Below are 10,814 nucleotides of genomic sequence, written 5' to 3'. Positions count from 1 at the left end.
TGACAAGCTTGTGAAAGGCAGCCTTGGCTGAGGACACTGGAGAGCTGTGTACAAAGATTAATCGTATTAAATGCCATTTTTCAATGAGTGTGAGGCAGACAATGGGTGGGAAAAATTAAACCCTATTTGCAACCATGCGCAGTGGAGACATAATCTATGGATATGGGAGAAGGCTAAAGGTTCACGCAGTGATTTAACTGATCTGAGCGTCCAGAGAGTAGGGAGGGCAGGGGAGGAAGAATTCTTGCAATACTAAATGAAGCAACCAGCACTTTTCCATTTGGCGGTCAGTACCACGAGGAGGTAGAAAAGCAAAGGAAAAAAAGAAGAATGTCTCTGAGAACAAGCCAGTCCTCAGTGGCAACTCTGAACCACAAAAACATTAATCTGGTTAATTTCGGTAACAGGCAGTCTTCTAAAAGCATGTGTAGGTTGCAAAGCAAGGAACGTTGCAGGCAAGGAGGTTTTGTGAGAACTAATGGTACGTTTCCAAAAGAGAAATACGCTTCCTCCAGGGACTTGCCAGGAACACTGGACAGCAGTGATGGACAGGTCAGTGTACAAGGGGCTGGAGGGATTCAGATTAACCTACCTGGACCTTAGCTGGGGTTTGAGCTCTGTGTTTGGAGTGGGTGTTTTTTTTTGTGAGAAATTCAGGCTGGAGTACAATGTTGGTGCCCTTGAAGGGAGCCTCATGGAGCTCAGTGGAGTTACGAGTTGTGGTATGAATGTAAGCCAGTGGTGGGATTCATCCGGTTCGCACCTATTCGGGAGAACCGGTTGGTAACTTTCTAAGTAGTTCAGAGAACCGATTGTTGGAAGAAATCTTTTGTTTTTTTCCACTTTACAGGGCTAATCCTGTAAAGAAGGCAGGAAGGAAACATTCTAGTGTTGTTTCTAGCCTAATCCCTATTGCCCTGCTTACAGAAACTGCCTCTCCGGTTAACCCTTATTACATTGTAACAGCTAAGGCGAAGTGCCCATCGACCTGAGTGCCCTTGAGTTGGCTAAGCCCACCCAGTCACATGACCACCGAGCCCCACCTACCCAGATAGTCATTAGGGCAGAGAACCGGTTGTTAAATTATTTTAATCCCACCACTGATGTAAGATATGTTCATACAGAGAGAATGCAGTGGCTCCCCTTCCAACATTCAGTTTAGCAGCAGTTTCTGTAATCTTATGATTATGTAACATTATAATCGGTGCCAGTGGCATCCCTTTTTCGCTCCAGAATAAAAAAAATAAATTTTCCTTTTTTATTGGTGGAGAAAACATTTCCGCAGCTCATCAGCCAGTGGTTGGGTTATTACAGGGTATCAAATCTTAGGCTGCATGTAAGGTTTTCATAATAGTAATTGCTTGGAAAGAGAGACAAACTGTAATTACATATAAGCTCATTATTGGAAATTGACACTAGCAATAATTTCAGTTCATTAAAGTGCAGCAGTGTAAGCAGCTGTAAATATGTAGGTTAATGTTAGAGTTTCCTTAAAAGCCTTGGATCATAGATAATAATCAACTCCACTTAGTTTTATCACTTTACACTTAGGTTTAGTTCTTTCCTGTCACTTGTTTTAAACAAACAAATTTGAAACATCCTGATAATAAAAAAAAAATCAGTTGACAAAATAAATTGGTGTTTTGCTTGTTGGTCTTGTTAGAAAACTTTTTTGTTTGTGACAGATTTCAAGAGATCTCAGGTAGAATACAAGTAGTCCTTCACTTATGACCATTGCTAAGTGAGGCATTTGTTGTGAGTTTTGCCCCATTTTATGACTTTTCCTGTCATAGTTGTTAAGTGAAACTCTGCAGTGGTTAAATTAGTAATATGGTTGTTAAGTGAATCTGGCTTCCCCATTGACTTTGCTTGTAAGAAGGTCGCAAAAGGGGATCACATGACCCTTGCAACCGTCACAAATACGAGTCAGTTGCCAAGCTTCTCAATTTTGCTCACGTGATCATGGAGATACCGTAATGGTCGTAAGAGTGAAAAACGTTCATGTGGCATTGTAACTTCAGATGAAGTTAGATGAACTGCTGTAAATCGAGGACTACCTGTACTTATTGGATCTCCCCACTTCACCCCATTTTTCTCACAGTATCCTGAGTCAATATGGCTTTTTAAAAAATTGTTAAGTTTGAGTTTTCTGCTGAAATCGCTGGCTCACTAAACAGGAAAATATGGGTAAGCCTAACACAACGAAACTCTGCTGAAGACTAAAGATTTTGAGTATCAGTTTTTCAATCAGTAGAAGCTCAGGATTTTGTACTGTTTAGTTTAGAAGTACAGAACATACTTTGAACTATGGTGCCTCTCTCATTTAATGTGGCACTCCGATTTTATAAAAGTTCAGCCATTGAAGGGTTTAGTGTAAGGTGACCAGTTTTTCAGATTGGTAAAGAGGGACACCTTTGACCGGGGGGGGAGGAGGGGCTTGATTAAAAATTTTATACGGAGCAACAAAAATTTTCATACAACGCAAAAATAGTATTGTAATATTTTTTTTTCAACATAACTACAATTTACAAATATAAATTGTAACTGTTGCCAAACATCAAAATTTTAATCACGTGACCATGAGGCTGCTGAACGGTCGCTAAGTGTGAAAATGGTCATCAGTCACTTTTTTCAATGACATTGTAACTTTGGTCACTATACCACCTTTCTTGCCACAGTTCTTAAGTGAATAACTGCAGCTGATAAGTTAGTAACATAAGTGAATCTGGTTTCCCCATTTGACTTTGTCAAAATTCACAAAAGGCAATTAAAGTGACCCCAGGACACTGAAACCATCATAAATACGAATCTGTTGCCAAACATCAAAATTTTGATCGTGTGACCATGAGGATGCTGCAACGGTCGCTGAGTGTGAAAATGGTCACTAAGTGTGAAAAATGGTCATCAGTCACTTTTTTCAATGCCATTGTAACTTTGGTCACTAAGCCCATTTTTGCCACAGTTCTTAAGTGAATAACTGCAGCTGGTATTTTGTATTTTGGATAGAATCTTTTTTTAAATAGTCTAAGACAATTTAAAAAAAGAATCCACACAGAATAAATTGAAGTAAAACATTTCAAACTATTCCACACAGAATAAATTGAAGTAAAACTATTTTTAAAAATTCTATGCACAATATATTTCAAAGTATTGTGCATAGAATTTTTAAAATGGTTTATTTCAATTTATTTTGGATAGAATCTTTTTTTAAATAGTCTAAGACAATTTAAAAAAAGAATCCACACAGAATAAAACTATTTTAAAAAATCCTATGCACAATAAATAAAATATTATTTTAAAATACATTAAAAAATAAAAGAAAAAACCCAGCTCACTTACCAGCAGGCAGGAACTCCAAGTCAATACAGAATGATGTAGATGTTAATACAAAGAACTGAGCAAATTAAAATGGTGAAATTAGTCAGGGAAATATTTTTCAAATAAACTTTGCAAACATTCGTCTGGTCACCTTAGTTTAGCATATTTTAGCATGTTTGGCAAATGTATGCTTTATTAATCATGGTTTATGCTTTAGCACAATTTGTATACCAGACAACTGAGGCTTAGGTAAGAAACAAAACTGTAGCTCAGTGCAAGACATGAATCCGGTACCATGTTTGGACTGCAGCCTTAACACTGAAATACTTCACTAAAGACATGCATTTAAGATATAAATCATAAATGTGGACACTCCTCTTGCTTGACTTTTGGAAGAAAATATGTAATCTCTCAATTAAATAATTATTTGTGAGCACACAGAAATATATTGTTTTTAAAGACTACTTTAAAAATAGTCTTTCTAATAGTAGATATTTCTGAAGAAATATCCATCTGGTTCAGTTCCAAGCGGGCAGAAAGACACTGGAAACAAAATGGAGGCTGGAGGCTGATTGGAAAGAGGGTCCATTTATTGATGAAGCAGAACCAGAAAGCATGTGTGATTCTAGGTAGCTGGCCACATGGAGTGGAGAGTGGGGGTTATTTATACCTTCTCTGGGCTTTGAACTTGAGCTTCCTGTTCCCGTGGCAAGAGCGTGTATTCTATTGGCTGCTGTAGACTCCCATGGGGCCATGCGGGGTCATGTTTGTCTTGAAGTCAAGTTTGGTTGAAGTGTGCTGATGCAATGAAGGGGCTTGTTGGGCAATTCCTATTGTGGCTGAGAGCTAATCCTACCTTTGTTCAGAATATCCTGTCTTGAATGGATTAGCAAATCTGCATTTCCAAAAGTTGGCCCCTTAGTTTCTACTTAGGGCAGAGAGCTGAGGTTCTGAGTTTCTGTCTTTAGAAACATGTTTCTCCTTTAGAAAAAATATAATATTCTGCCTTTTTAAAATATTTCTCAAAATACTTCATTCTTCTAGGAGGGGTGGGTGCTAACTTTCTACATTACGAATAGCATATTCACAACTGTTCGCTTTAGAAATGTCTAAAGATAGTATTCCTAACAAATAAGTAGCAAGCTTACACAAAAAAAGATTGTTATTACCTCATCCCATATATTAAAACAGCAGAATTAATGTTTGATTTAATTTTTTCCCCATTTCAGGCTGTGCCTCAGCACCTTTCACCTGGCCACATATCAGCCTTGGCAATGAAACAGAAGCTTGCTTTCACCAACCTCAGCTTTGAGGGAGATTCGAGGCATTCACCTTCTCTTCATTCTCAAATAAACACAACTACCATTGATCTTTCGGGTATCACGTGCCAAGAATGCATCCAATCCATAGAGGACAACATTTCCAAGTTATCAGGAATTGTGAATGTCAAGGGATCTCTTGAACAAAGCCAAGTAACCATAAAATATTTGGGCCTGGAAATAAGCTTTCAGCAAATTTGCCAGGAAATTAAAAAACTGGGATTCGACGCCAATGTTGTAGAGGCAACCCAGACTTTAGGCCAGTGGTCCAGTGAAGCTGTTATTAAGATGAAAATAGAAGGCATGACCTGCCAGTCTTGTGCCCATACTATTGAAGAAAATATTGGGAAATTACACGGGGTGAAGAAGATCAAAGTGTCCCTCAACAACCAAGAAGCCATCGTTGTTTACCATCCCCTTATTATTAAGCCCGAAGAACTAAAGAATAGCATAGACGGCATGGGATATGAATGCTCCATAAAACATAAGCAAGCCCCATTGGAACTAGGTTTCATTGATGTTGAACGCTTACAGCAGATAAATGTAAAAATGTCCAGTGAACATAATGGTGATGGAAATACTGGGGACAACACTGGATCCAGTACGTGCATTGCAGTACTAGAAATCGAAGGAATGCATGACAGATCTTGTGTCAACGATATGGAGGGGTTGATTTCAGAGATGACTGGAGTACAGGATACTAGGGTATCCCTGGAAGAAAAAAAGATTATTGTGTGGTTCGACCAAAAGCTTATCACTCCACCTTCATTGCAGCAAGCCATCCAAGCCATTACCCCTGGTAACTTTAACCTAGTTTTTTCTCGTGGAAAGGAAGGCCAAAATGGACTAATGATCTCAAATATTGCCTCTTCCGTACCTTCCTTAAGTCACCTCTCCCAAGTACAGGGGGCAAATGGATGCAGTACAGCTCTCCTTAGAATTGATGGAATGACCTGCAATTCTTGTGTAAATTCTATTAAAGGCTCCATATCCCAAAAGAAAGGGATAATGCACATCTCTGTATCTTTAACTGAAGGTACTGCAGTTGTGTCTTACAATTCCGTTATGACCAACTCTGAAGAGATACGAGCTGCTATAGAAGACATGGGATTTGATGCTTTTGTCCTAACAGGTATTGTATAAAACAGCCTTTTCTGCTATTGAATCAAGATGCATGAAAAGTCTGATGAATTTTAAATACCTAAACATGCTTCTGATTGGGTTAAAATTTAGAACACAAATTTATAAGCCCCAGCCTAGGGTTAGAGTCTGTTAGGTCCTAAATGTGTACATGGCTTTAGAATTGGGTACATTCTATACACTAGTAAAATACAGAGTTTTAGTACTTAAAATTAAATAAGTATGCCAGGTGTCTTGAACGCCATATATTTAATTTAGAAACTGTGGCTATAGCTTTCCAGTAATATGGAAGACATGAGTTCCGTCCATGAAGACAATGAATTAAATTTCTCTCTCTTTTAGTTGCAGGGTTAGAGCTGTACTTGAAAGATAAAAAGGATGCTTGAATAATCTGTAAATAAATAGAAACTAATTCTCAGTTTCTTCAGAAATAGTTAGAAGCTAATTTTCATGTTACTGTTTTTAAACCCACCAGACTTTGTAGAAAGACATGTTCTATGCAAGAAGGCAAAAACTATACCCAGCACAGTCTTTCTTTGTCATATCCATAATCTCATTATTAATATTCTGGGCTGCTGATGAAATATCCATCATGTGCAGGATAAGATCATGGTAACTTGTTGTCTTTTAACACAACAAAACGTTTGAATAAAAATATTTAGATCAGACCTGGTGATTTCATGGACTCTAACTCTAAACCTGACTTTTCCTTTTACTTAGCATCAGTTTGCCATTCTGTTCTTAAGAATCGATTTTCCAGTTTATCCTACAATCCTAATATTCTCAGGTAGTCTTCCATCAAAATACTAAATAGGCCTGACTGGCATAAACATTTCACAGTTTGTTTTGCCATAGATCACAGGTCTCATAAGAATCTTTTGTTTTGGAAAAGGAAGGAAGAAGCTTTCAAAGAAAAGGAAAAAGGAGGGTGTCAGAGACAATGGATGTTCTTCTCCTCAGCTGGTTTGCTCTGTCCACCCTAAAGCCCCCAATCGATTATTATCATTGACAGAATGTGGTCTTCAAGACAAAAAGAATGCCGGTCCATGTTTTAAATAGTTTTAATCTCTCAGACCCATATCTTTCATCTTTTGGAAATAAAAATCCATCTGGGATTGGCATTCCAACACATATTTGTTTAAAATCCTTCACTTAACTTCAGAAATATAGCACTTCTAGGAAGGAAGGCAATGCTTCCAAAAGCAACCTAAAATACTTTTGGGATAATGATTAACTAATGTTTCTTCTGCTCCACGTATTCATGCAATATTTATTTTATTTTAGATACAGTAATTGGAAAACCTACTGACGGAGTTATAGAGCCGAGTGAGATGACCTCTGTTTCCTTTAAAAACAAAGTCCCAGAACTGTCATCTGAAGATGTATTTTTGCCAAAAATGAAGTTGTGCACTAACGTTCCAGAATTGTCCAGCAAAAGAGACACTCAAAAATGTTTCCTGCTTGTAACAGGCATGACTTGTGCATCATGTGTTTCAAGCATTGAGAAGAATTTACAAAAAGAAGATGGTAAAATAGCATGGCACATTTTTCTTTATGTTATTTGGCTTCTCCTTTGAAACAATGGCTTTCAGCCATTGCTGATTATTTAGCTTGCTAAATAACTATAGGGGCCATCTTAGCATTTTACTGTTATGTGAATTGGAAGGAACCTAGCCTCAAGGGTTAAGTACTTAATGATATGAATACAATTTGATTTGATGTTAGACATGCCCTGTAAATATATCTGCTTAGAAGGGAAGACAATAGATTTGAGAAAGATTTACTTTCTCATCAGGCTACCTAAAATGGTAACTGGATTAAGTAATAAAGATTACATTTGAAGGCTGGACTGAGCGCTACCATTGTGTTCAGGCTGTTGGGTATGACATGGGAAAGAATGTATTTGTCTGATGCAGCTTTGTTTCTACAGGAATAGTCTCTGTGCTTGTTGCCTTGATGGCAGGGAAAGTGGAGGTAATATATAAACCAGATAAAATTCAGCCTCTTGAAATAATCCAGTTGATTGAGAAATTGGGTTTTAAAGCCTCAGTCTTAGAAGATTATGCTGGAACAGATGGCAATGTAGATCTTAAGGTGAGCAAAATGACACAAAGTCTTAGAAGCCTCATATTGATCCTAAACAAAAAAATGCAAATATGAATATTCAACAAGGAATAGATTGTCTTACTTTTAGGTTCATGCATATGACTTTTGAAACATTGAATTTTAGATCCCAGCAGCAAATTTTAAACGCAGGTCACACAATTAGCTTTGTGATTAAAGTCATATTTTAATACAACCATAATTTTCTGTTCATCTGTGTTTTTGTACTTTTAATTTTGTTTCAACCTGAAGTTCTAAAACATAATGCTAATTGGATATATTTGCATTCATACATACAATTCTACATTTATTTCAGCTATGTCTGATAAATGTCAGCATCTGAGATGTTCCCAAGAAAAAAGATCGACCAAGGGAACATACTTACTTTGTAATATAAGAATTATTGCAAAGTTACTTATAAAAGGCAAATATAACAGTTGAGAATCCCCGATATATTGCCGGCATATCTCCCAGCTAGCATATGATGAGGTTTAGCATATCTGGAAAACACTAGATTAGGAAAACTGGTTTGTCCTTGGGATTCTCATTGGCTGTATTTTCCATTCATTTTCTGTCTTCTATAGATGCCCTCTTGATCTGGAAGTTCAGGAGGTTGTGTAAAATACCACACAGATGAAAGTGTATATTTTTGTTTAATATGGGAGATATAGATGGAGCAATGGTCCATCTGTCAGCCCAAAGCAGATTCTTGTGCCGACAACTAACTGAACGTTTGCTTAGATTCTAGGGATGACTTGTAGTTCATGTGTTCATAGCATTGAAATCAAGCTTACTGAAACACCTGGCATTCTCGATGCATCTGTAGTCCTAGCCACTTCAAAAGCCCGTGTACGTTATGACCCAGAGGTGATTGGTCCTCGAGACATGATAAAAATTGTTGAGGTAAGCTGTTAAAGCAAACATTTCTAAGAGCCATGCTAGTAATCAATTAATTACGTTATATTTAATCTTCCCCAGTCCAGACACATTCCAAATGTTTATGTACCCAATCCAGTGTAGCCATTGTTGAGAATTCTGGAAGTGGCAGTCTTTAAACATTTTATTAGATTATAGAATAAAATACAAAAATACAAAAGCAAATAGGAGGACACAGTGGGGAGGAGAAGGGGAAATAAAAGTGAGGCCGGGGGGGGGAGAATAGAAAAAAATAGCATTGACTTCTGACTCCCTCTGTTGCAGTAAAATAAAGCATTAACATTGAAACTCAACATTTTACTTTTCCATAATGATATAAACTAACCATTTCTATAGCAACGAGAATTCAGGGAGTTGAAGTCCACACTTCTGGAATAATTATGGGAGACTGCTGCAATAGCTATGCAGTTCCCAGGCCTGGGAAGAGGTGATAAATCTCAACTAGATTGCCTATATCAACAGGGTAAAACTCGAGCGCCACATCAAGGTGCTGTTTGACCTTGTGGGGATCAGAATGGGCAGGCCAGAGTGGGCATGGCCAACTCGATGTCACTCATGTTGGGGGCACCTGTGGTGGTCTGAGCACTCTGCCAGCGAAAATGGGCTCCCAAGCTCCGTTTCTGGCTGTGACAGCCTCCTGCAACCTTCTGCCAGCAAAAATGGAGCTTGGCAGGGCCACGTGTGGCCCTCCCGAGCTCCGTTTTTCCTGGCAGAGGCACCATGGGCTGGTCCTTTGCTGTTTCCAGGGCAGTCCCCGGGCCAGATCTAAGCACCCCGCGGGCCGCATCCAGCCCCTAGGCCTTGAGTTTGACACCCCTGACCTGGATAAATGATTGATATTAGAAGACCACTGGAAACTTTTGTGCTGTTTTGCACTTTTTAATAAGTTGCAAATCAATAAGATAGTCTTCCCTAACCCAGCATCTTCCAGATACACAGGTAGTCATTACCTAACAGCCACTCATTAGCAACTGTTCAATATTATGAAATGAATGAAAGACTTACATACTGAATGAAAGACTTACAACCTGCAGCCTAAACTTACAGCTGTTGCAGGGCCCCCAGATGATTGTGATCTGGGCACTTGGCCACCCATTTGCACTTACAGCAAGTTGCCAGACTTCCCACAATCGTGTGAACACCATGTGGAATCTTCCCTGCCCTGCCGGCTTTTCCAGATAGTCAACATTGGAGGGACTGCTTCACCCATCTTCTTTGAGAGCAAAAAAAAACCCCCACTGTCTGATGGATTGATTTTGTCTGAGAAGGGTGAGACTGAGATTGAGATTGAGATTTGTTTTATTTATATGCCGCCCTATTCCCTACAGGGACTCAGGGCGGCGAACAACTCAAGCGGGAAAGGGAACACACAAATACAAGACAAGCATTTAAGATAGCCAACAACCACACCTGTCAAGAGGGGAAGGGAGCTCATCAACCCCAGGCCTGCCGACACAGCCAGGTTTTAACGGCTTTTCGGAAGGCCTGGAGAGAGGTGAGGGTCCGAATCTCTGCGGGGAGTTCGTTCCAAAGGGCCGGAGCTGCAACAGAGAAGGCCCTCCCCCGGGTCGTAGCCAGATGGCATTGGCTGGTAGACGGAACCCGGAGGAGGCCGACCCTGTGCGATCTAATGGGTCTTTGGGAGGTAATTGGCAGTAGGCGGTCTCTCAAGTACCCAGGTCCAATACCATAAAGGGCTTTATAAGTAATAACTAGCACCTTGAAGCGTATCCGGAGACTGATTGGAAGCCAGTGCAGCTCGCGGAGGATAGGTGTAACGTGGGTGTATCGAGGTACACCCACAATCGCTCACGCGGCTGCATTCTGGACAAGTTGAAGTCTCCGAATGCTCTTCAAGGGCTACCCCATATAGAGCGCGTGGAGTTTCTTTGGCCAGCAGTATTTTTCCTCTCAGGGAGGCTCGGTGAAAAAGTTCCTTCACAAACAGACTTCCGGTCTCTTTGAGAGCAAAAGTGCCCAGTGCTGCAGTTCCCTTCT

General features: G+C 39.5%; 1 protein-coding gene across 2 annotated transcripts in view; it reads left to right on the top strand.

Moving 5' to 3' along the window:
* The first annotated feature begins 49 nt into the window (after positions 1-49).
* ATP7B (ATPase copper transporting beta) overlaps positions 50-10,814 on the top strand; it is a 35,577-nt gene continuing 24,812 nt past the window's right edge. Inside the window, exons 1-5 of one of the 2 annotated variants that reach the window (XM_032213319.1) lie at positions 50-552; positions 4,548-5,769; positions 7,062-7,304; positions 7,708-7,871; positions 8,622-8,783. In XM_032213319.1, coding sequence (XP_032069210.1) covers positions 331-552; positions 4,548-5,769; positions 7,062-7,304; positions 7,708-7,871; positions 8,622-8,783 — 2,013 coding nt within the window. In that variant the 5' untranslated portion in view covers positions 50-330. The remainder of the gene's footprint in view (positions 553-4,547; positions 5,770-7,061; positions 7,305-7,707; positions 7,872-8,621; positions 8,784-10,814) is intronic. The other variant, XM_032213320.1, reaches the window with a different exon arrangement.

This window comes from Thamnophis elegans, chromosome 3 (genome assembly GCF_009769535.1).
Source record: "Thamnophis elegans isolate rThaEle1 chromosome 3, rThaEle1.pri, whole genome shotgun sequence".
Classification (NCBI taxonomy): Eukaryota; Metazoa; Chordata; class Lepidosauria; order Squamata; family Colubridae; genus Thamnophis; species Thamnophis elegans.
Note: the sequence above shows the minus strand (reverse complement) of the source record. Positions and strands in the feature narration are given on the sequence as shown.